The sequence below is a fragment of the Phocoena phocoena genome, chromosome 3 (assembly GCF_963924675.1).
Source record: "Phocoena phocoena chromosome 3, mPhoPho1.1, whole genome shotgun sequence".
Classification (NCBI taxonomy): Eukaryota; Metazoa; Chordata; class Mammalia; order Artiodactyla; family Phocoenidae; genus Phocoena; species Phocoena phocoena.
Genome location: NC_089221.1, coordinates 125,410,024 through 125,433,303, shown reverse-complemented (window position 1 = coordinate 125,433,303; position 23,280 = coordinate 125,410,024). Strand labels below are relative to the sequence as shown.

Genomic DNA, 23,280 nt, shown 5'->3' with positions numbered 1-23,280 from the left:
GTATACTAAACATTCAGATACATTAATGAGTAGGGTAACCAAGGAAAAATAAGTAGACAATTTTTAAAAACCTCATCCTTTGCAGAAAGTGGTAAGCGTACGGTTCTGGGAAACAGAAGGGAAGACAAGGAAAGAAGTATAAACCTAAAAGTTAAGAGAATTACAGTTTCTTGGTGAGGCAAATGGCAGAAGGTTGTTGACTGGATTTAAAGGGAGACAAGGGATTGTAAGAACATACTTTAGGACTTCCTCAAGCACCAAACTAGCCACCAACATTCGCTAAACACAACTGGACAGATTACCAACTGGGGAATGGTTGTTTTTCACTGCTCTGGATGACTCAGTTGTCATCTTTTATGTGACGCAGAGGCCCCTTGCTAATCCCTGATACTCTGATGCCACAACTTCCTAAAGCCTCCACTGTGGGACTGACAATCCTCACGTCTTCTCTTCCCTGAGCCCCAATTCCACAAGATTCTTATTGTGCTGCACCTGCCCTTGATAGCACCACCCAGATTTTCCTCTCTTGCTCGGGCTGCTGCCTTTCTTGCCTCCTGTCACATTTTGTAAGGATATGTTACCTGCACCACAAGCTGTGGCAGGGACACCATTATATAAAGGCCAGTGTGTCTGTTCTCATGGTGACTCTCACTAACAGGCCAGAGTAAGACACAGTCTCTCACCTGATAATTCCCTGGACTGTACAGACTCTCCGGTTTTTTCTTCACGCTCAGAGAAACGCCGGGCACCATTCTTAGGAATCCAGACTTCTTGGAGTTCTAGACTGTCTTCCTCATCGTCACTCTCTGAGTCATGGACAGTAATTGGGGTTGGTTTTACTACACGCTGAAGACCGCTGGGTCCTAAAAGAAAGAGCACAGGCGTAACAGTCACTTTTTGCCCAACAAAGGGTCTCACTCAAAGTACTGTTTCCAGGGATCTGGGCTCACAGAGATGCTTTGGCTCTATGCAGCCTCCCTGATCACTCATTTTAATGAGCATATACTTGGATAATACACTGTGAAAACACTTTAATTCTAAAGTAAACATTAAGTATGATTAATATACCACCCAACATTATGTATCTCTAAAGGAAAATTAAAGTAGAAGAGCATATGGCATCTCTCTTCAGGATTTTCACTGTTTGAAACAGTCACATACTCATCCTAAAAATAATCAAAATAAGTCATAATAAAAAATAAAAATAAAAAAATAGTCATAATAATCATTTAAAAAATAGGCTAGATATTTTCCTAATTTTGCAAATGTATGAATGATAGCAAAGCAAATGAAGATGAGCCTCTGACACCTATGGGACTGGTGAGAACTCTGCATTCTTTAATTAAGTATAGGTCTAATGCATTGGATGTCACAGACATGTTCTTGAAAGGCTAGATGCATGTTACAGTTTGCTTATTTGATTATACTTATGTCAAAAATGTTTTATCTTCTTGGCATTACACATTGTAAATCTTCAGCTCTTACAACCCACTTTTGACTGATATCTGCTCCATCAATAAAATGTAAGCTCCAAGGAACCTTCCCTGTCTTTTCCCTGTCACACTGTACAATGCCTAGCACAGAGCAGGCACTCAATAAATATTTGTTGAATAAGTGACTGCATCTGTAAGACACTTAAAACAAGAGTAGTTAAAGAATATGTTCAATTCAAAGACAAGGTAGCATCTGAACAGACCAGGAGTGAGAAAACTTGAGTTCTCATCTCAATTCTGTCCTTTGATCAGTAGCTGAGTGGTCCTGAGTAAATCATTCAAACTTTTGAAAGAATATTAGTTTCCCCATCTGTAAAGATGAAAGGTTATATTAGGTAATCTTTATGTACTCTATGACTCCTAGCCTGCCGTAAGTGACCCAGTGGCAAACGGAGACTAGATCTTGGTCTGTTTATTAAATCAACCTCTCCACTGCTCCTTCTCCCCACCAAAATGAAGGGAGAGGACAAGCAGAATATTTAATCAGGGTGTTTATTTTCCTAGCTATAATTTGAGTGCTTGCTTTCTCCATACACACACACAAATACACACACGCACACACACGCACAAATATGCATGTGTGTACACCAATATAGAAAGAGGAGTTGCTGCCACAGTTACAAAAAATCAAAACCAAACTTTAATAAGACATGTATACACATGCGCAGCAAGAACATCAAAATGTAATACAGGCCTCGTCAAAAATAAGCAGCATGTAACATCATTAGCTGAAATGCTGAAAAAAATCATCGTTCTCAGTGTTTTACTTTCTTCATTAGAGTCGGGCCTAGTTTTCAGAACCATGAACGTGGGAAGTCACACACTCACCTGCTTGTTCCTCGTCGACGTCCACAGGAATAACTGCCTGACTGGGAGCTGGAGCCTCATGCTCACTCTCAGCCGTCACCTCTCCATCTTCTGGAACCACGTCTTCCATCTCGTTCAGTGCTTAAACAAAAATAATCACAGTCAAAATAAAACCAGGAGATGCCTACAACAACCACAGTGGCAGGCAAAACTGTGGCACCCTCGAGAAATGAACAGCCTCATGATCATTAGGCCCATTCAGAAAGAACATCATGTAACTGTGCTTCATTATATCGACATCAGTAAGGAGTGTCCAATTCTATAGGAGGGGAGATCACAGATGGGAAAGGATCACGTGGTAGAGAAAGTCCATCATTTTAAGATGAAAGCAGGGAGAAAGGCACCGCTGAAAGAAGAAAGCACCTGTTTATTCCCGAAGATGTTACCAGGGATGGCTTATGAGGCAACTGTTTGTCTCCCTCTAAGCTATTTGCCTAATGGCAGTGAGAGCCAGCTACTGGAAGACCTTACGATCATCTCGTAAGCAATTAGTCGTATAGTATCTGCCAGTTGAATCAGGATGCATTCATTGAGCAGGCAAGCTCAAATTGTGTATTTCTTTTCCTGCTCTCTAGAGATTGCATCATTTTTGGCTAATGTGTGGCAAGGATTATTAAACACAGTAAGTATATATTTAACATTTTAATATCACTCAAATGTTTTATTTGCATCTAAGTCTTCACTAGAGTTATTAGTGCCTATCAGTGAATGGGAGCGTTTATATTTTTTCCAGATGATAAGCACAGTGAACAATATCAGACTGATAAGCTTCAATCACTTTACTACATCTTAAGATACAACGGTCACTTTTCTACGAGGATCCTAAATAAAATAATTCCTGGCTTTGCCAGCTTTGTACAAGATTAAATCCAAATCCCTCAAGTCAGTATTCAACCCAGTACCCTCTTACTACGTACACCTAAGCTTGGGTTCCTGGTCCCAGTCTCAGTCAGGACAATACCAACACTGTCCTTTACACTTATAGCTCGGCCAGGACCCAGAGGGCGGCAGACTGTTTACCCTGTGCACCACTCAACGCCTTCGGGTGCTCAACACTACTGCTGTGAAATCAACCAACCATCTGAATGAAATGAATAAACCAACACAGAAGAAAACAAGATCCTGTTCCAGAAAGAGCTAAAGAATCCACAGAACTTGTAAGTAGACAGGACAAATTCATACAGTCAACAAAGAAACAAGATAAAAATATGAGTAAGCCAGAAAGATACCACTCAGATAAATGCCACTGGAATATACAGCAGAGAAGTCTGAGATTTCAGGGGGACAGTGGGGTTTGCTTTGGTCTTAAATATACACAACAGTACATTCCCCCTCATGTTTAGCCTCCCATCCCAAATTTTTGCCCAGCCCTAGCCCTCAATAACTACACTTTATTTAGGGCCAAAAAGAGAACTCACCTTGTTCGGAAACATTACATGATAAAAGCCAATCAATTTGCTTCTTTCATTCAACAGTGATTATGAACAGCGGCTAGTAATTAATGTGTACATACTCTATGCCTGGCTCTATGCTAAATGCTCCTATATACATTACCATATTTATTTCTTATAGCAATCTTACGAGGGTATTACTACTAGCCTCATTTTTGCAGTTGAGGAAACTGAGGCTTAGAAAGGTTAGTAATTTGCTAGGATTTGGAATGAGGTCTGTTTCCAGAGCCTGCTACAATACAGGGATGATGAATAGATGGGAAATTTATAGTCCCTGCTCTCAGAGAATGCACACCTTCGAGCAGAAATGTTAGACACACAGAATAAGGTCAGAATATACTCATTAAGTGCTAGAACAGTCCAAGTAAGGGGGACATGGACCAAAAAGCAGCAGTTAATTCTCCTGTTCGACAGGGAAGGTTTCACTGAGTTGGGGTGACATTTCATATATACTAGGAAGCACGTTACATTTTACAGAAGAGTAAGTAGCCCAGTGATAAAAAGAACAAGAGTTTGTGTTGAGATGATGGTATGAAAGAGAAAAGAAAGCTAAAAAGGTAGTCTGGGTCCCAGATTGTGAAAAGCTTAGAATTGCTTCTTATAGGCAGAGGGAACCACTGGAACAGAAGTACATTCTTATATCTACGTGATAAGGTTTTGCAAAGCTGTTGAGCAATTGCATTTTAGGTTGCCACAATAACCTGTGGAAATATTTAATATAATATCTCAAGGTTATTTTAAACTAACTTCTTTAATTGTATCCATTCATTTGAATATTTATTTAGCGCCTACTACAATGTGTTACTGTTCCTAGGTGCTAAGAAACAGTGGTAATATTCAATATCTCTATTTTCATGGACCTTAGAAAAAAAAATTTTAATCAACAATAATGAAAATATCAGAAAATAATATCTTATGTAACAAAATTAAAAGAGGATGATATAACAGAATGAATTGGTGACAAAGTGGTAAGGTGATCAAAAGGTACAAATTTATAGTTACAAAATAAATATGTCATGGGAATATAATGTACAGCATGGTGACTATAGTTATTAATACGTATTGCATATGTGAAAGTTGCTAAGAGCAGATCTTAAAATTTCTAATCACAAGAAAAAAACTTTGTAACTATGTATGGTGATGGATGTTTACTAGACATCCTTACTGTGATCATTTTGCAATATATACAAACACTGTCAATTATACCTCAATTGAAAAAAAAAAAAAAGATTAAGGTGGTAAGGAAAGACAGCTCTGAGGTTAACATTTAAGCTAAGACCTGAATATCAAGAAGAAGCCAGCCATGCAAAGATGGAGGGAGGGACATTCTAGGAAGAGGCAGCAGTTGGCGACAGCTTGGCACATTCATGCATGGTGTGTGAGGTGGGAAGTAGCACAAGGTGAGGACAAGCCAGATCATGTAGCACTTTATGGCCCAAATCAAGAAACTGGATTTTTTTCTAAGGCAATGCGTAGCTACTGGAAAGTTTTAAGAAAGGGAGTAACACTGTCTGGTGCATGTTTTTTAAAAACTGCCCTGGCTGTTCTAAGAACTAATTTTACTTTGAAAGCTGTTAAAAGATTTAGGTAAAAAAGGTCTGGTACAGGGCTTCCCTGGTGGCGCAGTGGTTGAGAGTCGGCCTGCCGATGCAGGGGACATGGGTTCGTGCCCCGGTCCGGGAGGATCCCACATGCCGCGGAGCGGCTGGGCCCGTAAGCCATGGCCGCTCGGCCTGCGCGTCCAGAGCCTGTGCTCTGCAACGGGAGAGGCCACAACAGTGAGAGGCCCGTGTACTGCAAAAAAAAAAAAAAAAAAGGTTTGGTACAATGAGGAAGGAGAATGTAGATGGATTGGGGAGATGTTTTAGAGACAGTCAACAAGACTTGCTAAAGGACTCGGTGTTGGGGAGTGCAGGTAGGTGCAAAGAAAGGATGATGTCTCAATAGATGTCTCTGGTAATTAAATGAGATGATGCTACCCTTGGGCTAGGGAAAATGCAAGTGATTCTTGGTTTTGATTTTTTTTTCTTTGTTTCAAAATATTTTATCATTGGGCAGTACATCTTTTTCAGAACAATTTTAAATTACAGAAACGATGTAAGCTATCTTTTAATCAAGTATCAATGTTTACTAAATATTCTGTTCAGGAGAAATGTTATTTCAGTTGTAAAAAAATCCTGTTACCAAATATAATCATAAACCTTAATGGATCTGAGCTATTTTAACAAATATATTAACTGGTCTCTTTTATATAAAACCTGATTCTAAATTTATAGCCTTCATTAACCATTATAAAATAAAAAAGTCACTGACATTTAACAAAATAATTTGCATGCAACAATTTCTGGTATCAGGAATAACTATTTAGCGGTTGACAAGTATTTGCCCCCAAATAGAAAACAAAATGAATCTACCGGGATTATTTTTCACATTGTAGCTGGTCCTCAGACTTCAAAAACAAGGATTTTCCAAAAGTCAGTGGTTTTCAACATATGATTCCCAAACAGCAGCATCAGCATCACCTTGGAACCTGTTACAAATGCAAATTACCTGGTCCCACACATACCTACTCAGAGCCTCGGAGGTGAAAGCCAGCAGCCTGTTGGAACAAGTCCTCCAGGTGATTCTGATGCACTCAAATTTGAGAGCCATTGCCCAAAATTAAGTGCTGCAGAGCAATTTCACTTAGTGGTTACTTTGTGGAGGTAGTGGTGAGGGAATGGAGTGGCACCCCACTATTAAAAGCAGTATGTGGGATTTGTTTTAAATCCAGATAGAAAATTAGTTAAATGATGTATAGGCAAAACTATGCTTTGTTGTTATAATTACTTCAAAAGTAATTATATTAAAATAATGTGGCAAAATGCTTTAGCAATTACAGAATCATGATTTTGACACATGGTAATCTTATGTTAGGCAATGTGAATTGTTAGAATATATGAACATCTCTTCCTGTTTTACAGTGCTGCAAAATGAAGGTAATGAACTTGTATTTTCAGTTAATATAACTAACTCACAAGAAAGCATTCTAAAGCTTAACACTTTTGGAAGTGCAAATCTAAGAAAGATAATATCCTTAACCAAATTACCGAATTTTGGTAAATTAATACAGTACTCTGTAAAACAACAAAAGCATATTTTTGTTGGAGTCATCTATTACCTTAATGATAATGTTCACTATAAAACACCATATTTTATTTCAGTGGTTTATAAGGCAAAAACACAACTTATACAAATTAAATTGCTTTTAAAATTATACAGTGCCCTTCTTTGTTAGGCAATTACTTCATGCAAGCTGATTAAGTTAAATACAACAGAGTAAAAGAGTGAGTGAATCTGCTTCATTCCAGCATTGGTCCAAAAGCTCGTGCATGGAAAGTTTTAAAATTCTACATTAATGAAACTCAACATGTGAATACCCATTTCTAAACTAAACTAAACTAAAGTAATATTTAAAATATTGTTATGCTTGTACTTAAAGAGTGGAAGCATCAATGTTAGTCATTTCAACTAACATTATTTCCCAATGATCCCTTTTATTTTTAATCCCTGTACCACTCTTTATGTTTTTTCTGTTAGTTCTCTTTCTTTTATTTGAATTCTTTCCACCACTCCTGGTTTTGATCAACAGTCACATGGCCTTTCTCCAGGTCCCTTTTTTTTGGGGGGGGGGGCCATACCATGTGGCTTGTGGGTCCCGTGGTCAACCCAGGCCACAGCAATGAATGCACCAAGTCCTAACCACTGGACTGCCAGGAAATTCCCCTGGTCATTATTTTTTATTTAAAAGGATCAACCTGACATGTATGTAATAATAAATGCACATAAACATATTGCCAAGTTGGAAAGACCCATGGAACCTAACGTTTTATGCCAATCTTCATTTCTCTAAAATTCTGCCACCATCTTTGGTATTCTTAGGCTTCCTCTTGTTGAAGCTGTTGAATTCCTCAATCTTGGCATTTATGTCACTAATTCCTTTGCTTCTCAGCATTTGAAAGTATCATATTTGACAAATACTACCTCAAGTATTTGGTTTGTAGTCATGTCTCTCATCTACTGAACCTTAGTTTCAAATGTTAGTAGATTTAAGTTTCCATTGTTCTCTCTTAAATCAAATACCATGTTCTCGCGTAAGTTTTAGCTCCTGCTGCGTCAATATGTGACTTCACAGTGGAAGGCATCCTCCATTCTATACTGAGAAGCCAATGGCCATGTAACTTTCTAGTGGAGTCTATAATCTGTCCAGTACATCAACGTCAACCACAACTGGGTTTGTAGGATTTGAGGAGTTCTGCACTGCAGCTGCTGTAACAGTTTTCTGTGAACGGTTGGTATTCTCTGAAGTCCAGATCCTTATGATGGCACTCAAGAACAAGGCAAAGAAACAATACCTGACCTCACTCCCCGCTCCTTCACCCCTAGCACCTGCTGGCTCTGCACTTTTGTTTTTGTATTTTAGGAGGAGAGATTTAGCCATAAGTTTGAAATGCCTAAGAGTACTCATGTGGAAATTAAAAGTATGAAATTGGATATAACTGCAATTACTTTAAAAAATAGAAATATCAAAGCCGAAAATACAGGTTTAGAATTCATTAGCATATAGTTGGTACTGAAGCCATGAGACTGAATGAGGTCATCTAGAGAAAATGTGTAGAGAAAAAGGGAGAACAAGGACAAGAGTGGAATAGAGGAGGTGGTGCAAGCAAAGGAAACTGAGGAGGCATGTCCAATGAGATAGCAGGAAAACCAGGAAAATGGTTTCAGAAAGGCCAAGAGGAGCAAATATCTCAGGAAGACAGAAGTGGACAACAGTGACAAATGCAGCTGAGATGAGATGTCAAAGAAGATGCAAGTGGAGAAATGACCACTAGCCTTTATAAGAGAGTCACTGGTGACTTTGGCAAGAGCCAAAATGGACAGTTCTATAGAGAACCTGTGAGGTAAGGAAGTGAAGACAATGCCTACAGATGATTCTTAGGTCAGGACATGCATACTCAGTGATCCTAAAGGAAATTACGCTCTATACACAGAATACTTTCATTAAGAAAGGAGTTAGTAACACCAGGGCACCCCATTTCTCATTAATTACTCTGCCTAAAAGAATGAGTGAAAGGGCAACAACCAAATAGTGGCTAGAAGAGATTCCTTTTTCAGTTCTTAAGGGTCAACTGGGAACCTGGAAAATTTGTTAAGGAAACAATTTCACTCCATTCTCACTCAACACAGGGGCAGATGAAGCCTAATAACACATGGGCTGGCACACAGCGGGAGTTCAGTCAGTATCAAAGAACTGGAATGGATAGTCACATAAGTGAAATCCCATAGGTCCTTATTAGCTCGTGTACTTAATTTTCTGGGTGGTTTTGAAGACTTAATGATGAAAGGTATATGAAAGGTTTCCAACACAATGTCTAGCACATGACTACTATTCATTTTTCCAGTTCTTGGAACACCCAAAAATGATCTCCACGTTCAAGTCCAATGTAGCTATCTACTGGTCAGCAAGATATTGAAAGATGCTCCTTCACCCATATCCTGACGGTTAAATCTCCATTAAGCCAGGCCTCTAAGGCTCACTGTACCTTAATTCTCATGGCATCTAAGTCCTTCCCTTTCTGTAAATACCCCAATAGATTCTATGGACAGGAGGCATCATAAAGATAACTTTAAAATAAACAAGCAGATAGGCAAACTCCATCCACCCCCTCATTTGTTTTTTGTTTGTTTGTTTGTTTCGTGGTACGCGGGCCTCTCGCTGTTGTGGCCTCTCCCGTTGCGGAGCACAGGCTCCAGACGCGCAGGCTCAGCGGCCATGGCTCACGGGCCCAGCCGCTCTACGGCATGTGGGATCCTCCCAGACCGGGGCACGAACCCGTGTCCCCTGCAACGGCCGGCGGACTCTCAACCACTGCGCCACCAGGGAAGCCCCCCTCATTTGTTTTGTTAGCAAGGTCCCCCAACGTGTAAAGTGACAAACTGAAATAGGCGGTGAAGGAAAGAGAAGAGAGTAAGAGAAATACGACCCAAAGTAAAAATCATTTCTATCTGGAGCTCACAAAAGATCTGGGTTACCGTCGGCTGCAAACTGCTGCTCTCCTGGCTGCAGGTCTTGCCGGAAGTCATTCTCCTCGTCTGAGTCATCTGGGTGATGGTGATTGTTGTCGTGGATGTTGGCATTATTCTGGGCATTATTATCATTGTCGTTGTTGGAGTTCTGATTGCTAACAAGGGCCGAGGAAACCCCAATTCCTGTGCCTGCACTCAGACCAACCCGGGCACAGCCCTAAAGCAGGAAGAAACCACGTGCTTATTAATTTGGGTTAGTGTAGAGCCCTGCGTTTTTAATATTCCTTCATTTCATCTTTACGTAGAATATTTATATGGCACTTTATGAAATACTTTCACATATTCATAAAGGACCTCATTTAAGGCCCAGAACGCTTCAAGCAAGAAAAAGCGTTATCACTCTTGATTTACAGATGATGACATGCACAATGGGAAGGGATCTGCCCAACAGTGCACGACCAGTAAGTGGTACACCTGGGACTTGAAACCCAATAATCTGTCCTCAAACCCTGAGCTTTCCCCACTATATCACACTGCTTCAACAGTGGGAATATAACCGTTAAGAACTGACAAGAGAGAACATAATTTGTTGAAACATTAAGTTTTTATTACAATGCGAGTATAAAGCTTTATGTGTTAAGCAGTTTTAAAATAACATTTTGTACAACTGGGCAACCTCAAATTTCCCCAGATGTGCAACTGAACAGAAAAGGTAGCAGCAAAGTAAAACATTCCCAAAACAAAATTCCTAATCCTTACTTATATTTTGAGTTGCTAATTAGAGATTTAATCTTCCAACTAATTACTCTTGAGTAATAACTTTTGCTTTAGCTTAAATTTCCACCTTTGCTCTTACCTTCACTTTATAAACCTGATGGAGACAGCTTTGCACTTACTTTTTCCTTTCCTTTCTCTGGAAATCCCTTAATAGTCATTTACCAGAACAAGTGGCTATACATTATTATAACCTTTATGCCTTCCTTCACTGAGGCTGGCAGTAAAAAGTCAAATTATAACATTGTAAAGGCATATTATTAGGAAAAAAAATTACTTAGGTTGTTTTATTTTCTTCCTTCAGTATCAAAATAAACAAAAATGCTCTCAAATGTGACTTACTTTGGGTGGTTCACGAAACATCTGGTCCAGTGAAATAAACTCCAGGCTGGGCAACAATTCAATAAACTGGCCAAAGGAGTCCAGCTTCAAAGCATGGCAACGCACTAAGTTGATATCAACCAATCGAGTCCATCTTGAGTGGTCTATTGAAGAAACGATATGGCCAGAGAGAATGTAACTAACACTTTCTCCATTACTCATGAATTTTGCTATAGGTCACAAAGACTTTCAAATCCTTTTTCCTTGAGTAAATTTTCTTTTACTTCATGATCTCTAACACTTGATGACTCTGAACTATGATGTTTCCTTACCTAATTTCATTGTGAGAAATAGATGGCTTGGAAATCATTAACTTGAAACTAAGTCAGCCTATACTTAAATGTGATTCACTTAAAAACCTACATGCCTATTTAACGATAGGATACTAATTAAAAGAAATGTTGGCATATTCCTTTCATAAAAGAGTATGCAGCTATTAAAAGAATGAAGAAGAACTGAATATGCTTACTAATATGGAAAGCTCTCCAAAATATTCTTAGTGCAAAACACAAGCTACAGGACAATGTATACACAGTAACGTCCTTTCGTATATGTAAATCATTTTTAAATGCTATATATGTATAGGATGCAATATGCACAAAATAACCTGTCCAGAAGAATATACAAGAAACCGTTGATGGTGGTTACCTTTGAGAAGAGGAGACTTTTCATTTTGTACCTTTCTGTATTGTTTGATACTGTTTATCAAGTGCATGTATTACTTTTAGTTTTTAAGTGTTAACAGGAGTTCTGAGTGATGGGATTATAGGCCATTTTTTATTTTCTTCTTTATACTCTTCTGTATTTAAGAAAACAAACAAACCAAAAACCCAATAAATGTTATTTTTTAAAAGCGATCTACGCCACATACAGCCTAAAGTTTATTTCCCAATAACTTCTTGGTGCTGCTGGGCAAGGGGTAGAACTTCTCTTCTCATGGGTGAGACATGGCCACTCTAACAAATGATCTCAGCAGAGGCCTGGGAGCCCTACAACAGGTCTGAAGATGGGTTTTGTAAGGAGCTACAGTATCCCTGTGCGGTGGCTCAGACGGCAGAAGAGACTGGTCTGCAGGTGTCAGTAAGGGGGCTTGGTTTGCTAAGAGGATGTCAAAACGAAAATTCTCTAGCTCTGAATTTATTTAAAGGCTTGTGAATTTAGGTTTTTAAGAAGGGCTTTAAAAGAAATAAATAGCATTACTCTCTCAGGGAGGGAAATAAACTCCCCTCATAATGAAAAATACCAAGTGCAAAAGTCACACTTCTATACACAAGGGATACTGTATGGAGGGGAGATTTGAAATAGCCTAGGATTTTAAGGCAATAGAAAATTTCACAAGTTAATGTTTAATATGTCACCTAACTCAAGTTTTTAAAATACATACCCACTTTGTTGGTTCAGATGATATGCCATTTGAATACAGAGAAAACAACCAACATCCCAGGCAACAATTCCTAACCTAAACTTTACATGCCTGGCCCAAAGAAAAACAAATAAGTAAGGATCAGTACAACTGAATTATAACTTGGACAGTGCTAATTTCTAGGCAGAGAATTTCAGGAGTTCAAAGAGGCACTGAAAATATTTCCAACTCAGTTATCAAAGGTTCCCAGAACTTCTATGAATGATCCATATAAAATATCTACATTTTATATCAGGAATGTTAATTCATGACACACACAGAAAACAAAGACACATATTATTTTGACATTAATAAAATAGAGCCACACTTAAGCATACAGTACCTGAGATCCAATTGTATGGGTTATGTAGATGGGGGCAATTATAAATTGCCAGATATTTGATACAGGAAAAAACTTCGTTGACTGCCTTCATCCCTATATCAGTGATGATACCAGGATTTTCTACCACATCAGCCAAACCATACTTCACCAGATCTGCATTAGCCATTCTGCCTAGAAAGAGAAATTGATTTAAAAAACAAAAAAAGGTTCTTAAAGTGTCATGGAGTGTTGCCAATTCTTTACTTTAACATCCAGTATGATCAGTCTCTATGATCATCCGGCGTCATCTCTCCATCATCAGGTTCAGGTTCAGGTACAATTTTAGGTTAGGTATTCTGTACGAATGGTAGCCTTTATTTTGCAAAATAGAAATTTATGTTAAAAGTTAATGGACAGCTAGTAGGAAAAGATTATTTTCAATTGTTTAGAAAAGGAAAAAAGAAGGCAAAGTCTTAAAGCAAAATTGAGGGGCAAATTGTATTGGTTTACATTTATGGTGAAGTTTTAGTTTAAGCTTTTAAAAAGAAAAATAAAATCTTAAAAATGTAACTCTTTCATTCTATAAGGATAATGTTTTTGGAGTCGGGTGTGGCCATGTGTAGAGAAGAGTACACTTTGAAATTCAGATTCATTTTTAGAACCATGTATAGGTTAGTAAATATGTACCTAACCTCAGAAAGTGTACTTTTAACTCACACATACACCCAACTCTCTCTGCCCTTGGGCTTTAGTGCCTACTGTCTTGTCACAGACTAGGGAGTGGGTTTAGTAAAAGGATCCTCCATTCTAGATTATGCTACTGGAAATCACACCTTATCCCTTGCTTCCTATCATTATTCCTGCCACCTGCCTCACCTTTGCTCTACAGGATGGTCCACTTGACTATGAGCAATTTGAAGGAAAATGGGACTCTGCCTAATTAGTTTATAGTTACATTTTCAATGTCCAGCATAATGCTGGAATATTATGATATAGGAACCCAATAAATGTCTCTCATGGTCCTTGCAATCAACTGACATAAAATACAAAGAAAACACTTGCTCTGGACAAGCTGCCCTGCCCTTCAGGGCAGGGATTCATACCTTTAGCCTGGACATGTTTAAAACAACCAGTCTACTCCCAACTCTTCCAGTTTCACTTTCCATATAGTTCATGGTCTTTCTCCTAGAGTCCCTGTTTTTTGTATTTACTGGCATTTCTTAGAGATTTCACCTTAACCAATTCTTCATAATTTTTCTGAGCAATTTTCTTTAGTCTCCTGGTAAAAACTTCTTTCTTGCCCTTTGGACTTAAAATTTGCCTTCTCCCTTATGATCAGGTAGATTTTGAACTGATCCCAGGTAAGGTGTTGTCAGAATAATTGCTACAGCCTAGCATGATAAATCTATGTCTTACATTCATTCCTTTGAGACCTGTTCCTGCTCTTAGGGTCTCCTGATCATCACACTCCCTCAAAACCCTGATGACATCACCTAGGACTCAGATTGTTTCTTTCTGATTCAGCCCAGAGGTCAGCTAAAAGTAAAAGCTACCATTCACTGAATGCTTTCTAAGTGTAAGAGATTGTAATAATAAAATACCATGTTTTCTCATTTGTTAAATGGAGATAAGACCGTTTCCCACTTTTTTATTGGGTGGTTTGAACCCAAGAAATAACTTGCCCCAGGTCCTATGATTAATGAACTTCCATCTCCGTCTTTCCAAAGCCCCAGCCCTAAAGACTACTCTATACTGCTTCTGGATCTGAATGAGTTTTGCACCCCTATCACCTTCACATGAATCTCTGAAATCATGATTCTATGTAAACAAAGAACCCCTAAGTATTCATCCTTGGATCACTTTTCTTATATTCCCAGTACACAGCATCTGCTTTTCAGCACACCCATTTCCCCAATCTGGCACTGTCATTTTTACGATAAGTGTATGGGGACAAAGGTGATGTTTCTATTTATATTTTGCCAGAAACTTTGTAACAAAGAATTGCTGCAAGTTTTACCAGGAGCCACCCTAACCTCCTGGAGAGATGCTTCAAAGTCTAAGTGGCTGAGAAGCAAGAGATTAAGTGAAAGAGTATAAGCAGTGACCTCTCATTCCTCTCTACATAGTCTGTTAGACACACCTAGCACCTATTTTCATACAGAGAATCCCAGACTGTCTTTGGAGTAATAGAGGAGAGTATGTATACAGGAGAAATGGATGAACTGCAACAAATATGAAGAATGGCTTATAAAAAAAATCAAAGCTAAGAGACTATTAAATATTAAGGAGACTATGAAACAAGTTATGTTGAAAAACGAGATAATGGTAGTCAAAAGGTAAAGTGCTGGGACTTCCCTGGTGGCGGGGTGGTTAAGAATCCACCTGCCAATGCAGGGGACATGGGTTCGAGTCCTGGTCCGGGAAGATCCCACGTACCGCAGAGCGACCAAGCCTGTGCGCCACAACTACTGAGCTGCAACTACTGAAGCCTGCATGCCTAGAGCCCGTGCTCTGCAACAAGAGAAGCCACTGCAACGAGAAGCCCACGCACTGCAACGAAGAGTAGCCCCCACTCGCCGCAACTAGAGAAAGCCCGTGCGCAGCAACAAAGACTCAACGCAGCCCCCAGAAAAGGTAAAGTGTTTTTCTATTGAAAATATGTGTTGAGGGGAAAGAAACACTATAGGGAAATAGCTGGTTCTAAAGATAATTCTCAAAGACATTCTTTCAGTGGACCTAAATGTGGCAATCATGAAAATACAAAATTTGTCAAGTTTTTAGCTTTCGAGAAAAACAAAAAACAAAACAGTAGAAAAAAACACCAATTACCAAGCTAATAATCTTAAGTTACTATATAGATACTATAGAAACAACTTCACTGAAAACCAGAAAAGCCTGATACCAAATACATTAATTTTATTTGAAATTACTATGCTAGTTTAGCGTTTTAAAGCTACGTTGGTAAAAAGCTGATCTTTTCAAAGCTGTATAGATTAAAAATGATTCCTGTGTTAAAAAGGCTAGAAAATAATGCTTTGATTTTTTTTAATGCTTCACCTGTATTGATGAGAACTGCAACAAAGTAAAAACAAAACAAAAATCCCAACTATTATTGTGACATATATCAGAAGTGAAAAGGGACAAACAAGTCATATTGTTTGATCTAGACTAAGAAGAATTAAGCCTTCTTATGTTCTTCTACAATGCAAATTAGATCCAAAGAAAAAATGTCATCTGGTATGACAATGAGAGTTTAGGAAGACTTGTTACAAATTACATGGGTAAGAAACTAATTCTTGCAAAAATAAAAACATGCTGAAGGTGTAAATGTTTTTGTATGTCTGACTAATGTCATGTGGAAAAAAAGTTTGAATAACGAATTGACATGCATTCAAACCCAAAGGAATGAGTTCTCAATTGTAAATACATTCCAGAAAATGCTGTGAACAAGCCTTCCAACAGCAATCATCATTAAACGAATACTGACCATTATGTGCTCACACTATCTGGAAAATCCAGAACCCCCAGTGGGCTTATTACAGAAATGAAGAGCATGGGCAGGGAATGGGACCTCATCAGAGAGGACCATCAAAAGCTTCAAGTGTGGCAGATCAAATTCAACAAATGGAACCAGGGATGACATTCTGTGAAAAAAATGAAGCAGAATGGGAAAGAAACTTGGGGAGCAAAGGGGAGACAATATCAAATGTAAATAAGGATCTTTTTTTTGGGTAGACAATCACTACACTTTCTATAATATGCTAAAATCAGAGGCAATATAGAAAGAAAAAAAATCACTGACACTTCAAGTTTAAATTTTTCAAGAAGTGAGAGCACCTAAGATTTTAAGCTGTTTTATATTCAAGAAAATAATGGCACATCCCAATTCAGAGTTCACTTTGTCAAGTAAGTTCCTGACAACAATTTTAGGGATTAAATGAGATAATTCTTACTCTGCAGCAAAAACTCATCTACATATCCCAGATGAAGGGTTTCAAACTGAGGGAACTCCAACTCTGCCATCTTCAGGGCAGAAAAGACGCCATCTTTGGTTAGGGAAGGCTGGATCCGAACTTCATGTAACCTATGAACAAAGAGATACATATAAAAGTAAAATGAAAGCCATCAGAATCAAAGGTACTTCCTAATGTAAGGCTCTGAAAGAAGTTTATCTTACTGAAGTGTCAAATGCAAACAACTTTCCCCCCTCCACTAAAAAATATCAGATGTTTCCTTTAAAAGGGTATTTTATAAAGTGCGACGCGCCTTACGTGTACACTGAAGTTACAGTAAATAATAATGAGTTACACTGTTGTATAATCTTATATCCTTTCTGGTACTTTCTTAAACCTGATTAAGTCAAGGCAAGAATCTGCATTTCTTTAATATCTTTTTTAGGCTAGTATTAAGTCCCATTTAAACAAAGAGTATATAGTTCTATAGTAAGTAATGATATTTACTCACTTAAACTTAGATACAGTTTTTTTTTTTTTTTTTTTTACGCGGGCCTCTCACTGTTGTGGCCTTTCCCGTTACGGAGCACAGGCTCCGGACGCGCAGGCTCAGCGGCCATGGCTCACGGGCCCAGCCGCTCCGCGGCATGTGGGATCTTCCCGGACCGGGGCACGAACCCGTGTCCCCTGCATCGGCAGGCGGACTCTCAACCACTGCGCCACCAGGGAAGCCCTTAGATACAGTTTTGTTGTATTTATATTCTTAATATTCTACTGATGGAAAGTAAGAGTTTTTTTTTAATAAATTGAAAAATGGTTAATTCAATTTAAGTATTATTAAAGTAGAGGTAGACTTTTGATATGTAGGAAATAATAAACATGGCATAAAGTGATGTGAAAATAGGTTAAAAATATAAAGATGTTAAAGGCCAGGACTCTGAAAAAGCTGACTTATAACAGTGATTTCTGAATAGCAAATATTATCACCAACTAACTAAAACAACTGGGAAAACCATCTGGAGGTTAAAACAATGGCTCCTGAGCCGGCTGCTGACACCAAAGCATCAATGCTGACTTCTGTTGGAGTCTCAGGCACTTCCAGATAATTGACTGCTTTTCTCTGAGGAGACCACGCCCATTCAAAGCTTGCTAGGTCTGGAGTGCAGCTCAGTTGGTCATCAGCTGTAACAGAAGACTCCCACTAAGTGATAACCTACTGCTATTTAAACAACTCCTTTGTATTTTAAATCTGAAAAAGGCATGCTCAAACTTCAAACACATATTCCCACCAATTTTTATAAAACAGGAAAAAACATAATTCTAAGACAAAAGAAACAATGTGAAGAGGAAACATACCTACGGGCAGCAGTGATGATGAGGTAACCAAGATCTACTTCAAGTGCATTTTTGCAAGCTCCCAAAACAATAGTGTGCAAATTTCTAAAACCACCTAGTTAAAGGAACAAAAACAATAAGTTTTCCATTTGACCACAGCACTGTCAGTAAAGCATTTCTACATACTTTAGATGATAATTGTTTAGGCGTAATCATTTTAGTGCTTGTATATCACATTGTGGTTTTAATTTGCATTTCCCTAATGATTAGTGAAATTTATCCTGTTTTCATGTTTACTGGCCATTTAGATATCCTCTTTTGTGAAATCTTTTCTATTCAAAATGTTTTCCCATTTTTCCTATTGTGTTTTCTGACTTTTTCTTACTAATTTTAGTTCTTTCTGGATACAAGTCCTTTGTCTGTCAGCTGTATTGCAAATAGCTTCTCCCACTCTATAGCTTGGCTTTTTACTCTCTTACTCGTGCCTTTTGATGAACAAAAAAATCGTTAGCACAGTTTACCAATTTTTTTCTTTATGGTAAGTGTTCTTTGGTATACTATTTAAGAAATCTTTGACTACCAGAGGTCAAGAAGACGTTCTCCTGAGTTTTCTTTTAAAAACTGTATTTTTTACATTTGGATCTATGAATCATCTGGAATTAACTATTGTGTGAGGTATGCTGGCTCCTTAAGTAAAATATAAGGTGGAGTCATTCTTAAACACTTATTAGGGAAGAAAAGTCTCTGCTGCTCTTTTAGGCCCTTCATGCAAACTCTTAGCTTTTGGTACCTGTCTCCAGGTCTTCTAATGAATGACTGCACTGTGGTCTTCTTTTCCTTTCATTTATTAAATTTATTTTTTACTTTTTATTTTTACAAGAGGTAAATAAACTGACACCAAGCATTCTTTTCCTTTCTGATTTTATCCTGTTAGCTAGAGCCATGGAATAAAAATTACGCTGTTGGGCTTCCCTGGCAGCGCAGTGGTTGAGAGTCCGCCTGCTGATGCAGGGGACACGGGTTCGTGACCCGGTCTGGGAGGATCCCACATGCCATGGAGCGGCTGGGCCCGTGGGCCATGGCCACTGAGCCTGTGCATCCAGAGCCTGTGCTCTGCAACGGGAGAGGCCACAACAGTGAGAGGCCCGCGTACCACAAAAAAAAAAAAAATTATGCTGTTGATCTTGAGGAAGTCTCCATCCCCTTCACACAATCTAATGAAGTGCACTTGTACCAGACTCGATTAACTGACAAAATGCTAAAAAGGTACTTACTCATATTTTAACAGTATTAATGATAATGTCTATTTGTTACCAATGGTACTAGATAATTTTTCATTTATATTTTGGATATTCACAGTTACATTTTCTGATCCCAACTATTAATTATCTATATAGCTAAACTTCTTGGTCTTTTTGTTGCAGTGAGGAGATAATTAACGTGGAGCATGTTATGCTACATATGATCATTTAAAATATAATTATGGGAGCTAGAAAGTAAAATCCTTTTTTCTTTTAAAAGCCAACATCTGATGGATGGACCTAATATCCAACTGATAAACATGAAAACATTTTATATACTATAAGTATTAAGCAAATGTTAGATTAACATTACTAATGCCTAAGTTCTTTTGTAGATCTAAGTTGTCTAAGTCAAAAAACATCTCTTCCCAGCAAAAGGCACTAGGATATCTCTGTTAACATCTCTCAGAAAGAGTCCAAATATAACATGAGTTATTAACTAAGCAATAAGTATTAACAAGCCAGAAAACATGCCTTATCACTCTACTATTTGAGAAGGTTTAACACTGCATAAAAAGGAAATGAATACTGGCCACACTCATAGTTACTTATTCTTCACTAAATACATCAGACAGAAAGTACAATTACTAACAAGCATTTTCTTTTATAAAGACTCAAAAGAGAAGCTAAATAAAAGCTTAATAAATTTTAAACTGATTTTTAAAAATATTTAGTAACTAAAGGAAAATGAATACCTGATCTCCAACTGTCTTCAACTACATGTTGGATAAGACCTCCAAGGAAAGGAACTCGAACCATTTCCAAATGTTCCAAGTTGCGGGCAGAGGCTAAGCCTGTTACTAAAGGGACATATTTCAAGGAGTTTGTGGGTCCTGGAGAAAGACAATTTCAATGCAACAATGTAAATTGTAAAGATGATTTTTCAAATCAGCAACTGAAATGAATAACTTATAAATTCTATGTCTGAAAATGACAGCCAAGTGGCTGGCTCTCTGCGATTTATACTTCTCATTGGAAAGAGTATTAGTCTGTTAACCACATACTTATTCAGCATAAGGATTTTTCAGTAACGTTGGAGATTTAGTATTTTTTGTAAATTCCCTGAAGTTTCAATAGTTTTGAGCTCAAAATAAATAAGGGGAAAAGGCAAGTTGAAAATTTGATCCTTCACTCTAACAAACAGCTCAATGACTTAAACATCTCTCTATGTGACCAGTGTTATATTAGGTGTTATGGAAGATTACAAAAGATAGGATCCTGTCCATCAAAGAGCTCACAACTGACGCAAACATAAAACTAACATGAATAATTATAAAAAAGATAAAAAGGCAGAACATATCAGGTACAAAAATAAGATCCGATATACTACATAAAAAAAAAAAGTAAGTTTGAAGAACAAAACTTAAAAAATGTATACAAGTGAAGAGGAAGAAGGAAGTGTAAACCTCAGGACAAGGAAACAATAATATGGAAAAACAGGCGAAAGCTGGTATGGCTGTTTGGGAACAGTGAGTAGGCAGGCCTGACAATAAAAGGAGTACCTTAGAAAGGAGTCTGAAATAAGGATATCAAGAGGGGCCCTGGGTATTATGAATTCTAAAGCAGAACAGTTCCCACTTGACACACTAGGGCAACAGAAGTACTGAAGGTTTCAGAACAGAAAAGTAGTATCATAAAAGCAGAGTTTTATGCTTTAAGGTAGATTAGGCCAGACAACTATTTACATGCAGAATGATCAGGAGGCCAGAGACAAAGAAAGTAAAAAAAATTTATTAAAACAATCCTATAAAAAGTGCCTATAAGAAATATGTAGAGACATTTTGACACCTTATTTTTTCTGCTAAGGGTCAAAGACAAATTATATGTCTACTGTCTTTAAAACAAAAAGTACATTTACCTTCATAAGGTAAGTTACAAACATAAACAGTAATAGCATAACATAATTTCACTTACAAATGTAGCTATGGAGTTTGCTTTAGGACATTTTTAGAATAGTATGTGTATAATTCCACCACAACTATGTACCCTTACCTGCACAGTTCCTCATGACAAAAGTTCGTAAGCTGATGCAAAGAAAATCTTTGAATGGCTGTGGTTTAGTGAGTCTTACCCACTTCATATAAAGGTGCCTTAGCATTGGGATACAAGGAATTTCAGGAACATTCACCCCTAAAGCATATATACAAAAAAATAAAAAACAAGAAAACCACTAAAAGACTGTATTCTGTGTATAAGTTCAATAGTCTATTTTTCAAGTTAACAATATATCCTTCCTGTATATTTTCATCAGAACAAATTACCTAATTAACATGTAGGAAGATAAGCTTATTTAAAACAGGCTTGTAAAGAACAGTTTAAGAAAACAATAAACAGACTATTCTTTCTTTAGAAAAGGCATATGGGAAGATGGGATTTAAAAAGTACTTCTACATTTTATACACACAAGTTTTTCTTGCAACTCTAACTCTTCCAGAGTTACTAGGAATCATACCTGCAGAGGACCATTTCTGGAAGAAAGGGGATGTAAAGTGGGAGGATAAGTCAGGAGATATGGAAGGAGACAGAGCATGAATAACTTGAAAATTCTTATGGTACGAAGCAGTTTGAGGAACCTGTCCAAGAGTCTAAACACTGTAGACTAGGGAACAGCCAAGAAGTGACACAATTCTCGGAGAGAAATACAAGGATCCAGGGTGATGGCATTTAAAAAGCAGTAGCTGGCAAAAACAGTTTAATATAACTTTTAACCTTGAGTCAGTAGAAGCCCTGCTAGCAATAGCAACTAGAGAAAGCAAAATTGGGAGTACTTAAATTGTTGGTTCTTTGAAAGCTAAATTCTGCAGAATGCTCCTACTGTAAGGATTACTCCTTAACCTGGTCCACGCAAAAAAACATAGTTGGCTTTAGTACTGAACTATGCATAAACACTGTACTAACTGGGGATTAGTCCAAAGGAAGAAAAGCAGAAGAAGTGAAGTACAGATTAGGACTCAAGATGCAAAACTCACAAAGGTACATTTAGCATCTACCATGATGGTGGTTGCTTCGACTAGGAAACCCAAGGGTAGCAAGGGTGAGACAGATCCAGACAAGACAGTTATATTCTATGCCCGATCCACATTTTACCCCAAATCCATTCTATAAACAAAGGACACAATTACCTGTCTTCCCCAGCATTTTCATTAATTTACTATACACATCTGTATCACCATAACAGTGTTAAACTGTTGAATTAATCAAATGAATTAAATGCATTTCAACAGAATTTACCAAGTACTTATTATATTTGCAATGAACTGTGACAGGCATCATGGAAAATATAAAGATATAAAAACAGTCTCTGACTTTACAGAGCTTATATTATAAACTTTAGATATTATAGAATCCCTTTATTATCTAAAAGTCCAAATTCAAACTAGATATCCAACTCCTTCATCAGAACCACTACTCGATCTTGTAAATGAAGGGTTGCTAGAGAGCTTTGCTCTTCTCCCATAATTGCACATCTAAGACTTATTTAAGACCTAGTCCTTATCATCCCTGCTGCTCTCCCTTCACCACCTGACCCAGTTTCAGAAATATCCAATTCTTCAGGGCCATCCCCAGTACCTGGAATAAGGTACAGGAGATACTCAATATGTATATTTTAAAGAAAATATTTAATAAATATTAATAGTCAGACTATAGTAACAGGAGTCCCCCAAAATTCCTTTCAGCAACCTAAGCCAAAGATGACAAATTAAATTTGAGAAAATATCTGTTCTTATCATTTACTTAGGTTGAAATTATTAGGATACAATTTCAGAGAATATTTAGATGGAGAATGCACACTGTGACCATTGCAAATAAGGTGCCTTTGGAAAAAAACCATTCCCTCTCCATTTCACAGGAAAAAGGGAAGTGGCAGAGTTTTCCATCAGCTCTGGGTTGAAGAAAGAGGGGCCTGCTTAGAGAAGGTACAAGTAAACTTA

General features: G+C 37.8%; 1 protein-coding gene across 1 annotated transcript in view; it reads right to left on the bottom strand.

The window, feature by feature from the left end:
* Positions 1-23,280, bottom strand: part of FBXO38 (F-box protein 38) — a 45,846-nt gene that overhangs the window by 14,167 nt on the left and 8,399 nt on the right. The window contains 9 exon segments of the mRNA XM_065874061.1: positions 684-863; positions 2,322-2,441; positions 9,887-10,097; positions 10,997-11,139; positions 12,781-12,951; positions 16,713-16,843; positions 18,069-18,162; positions 20,044-20,181; positions 21,341-21,478. Coding sequence (XP_065730133.1) covers positions 684-863; positions 2,322-2,441; positions 9,887-10,097; positions 10,997-11,139; positions 12,781-12,951; positions 16,713-16,843; positions 18,069-18,162; positions 20,044-20,181; positions 21,341-21,478 — 1,326 coding nt within the window.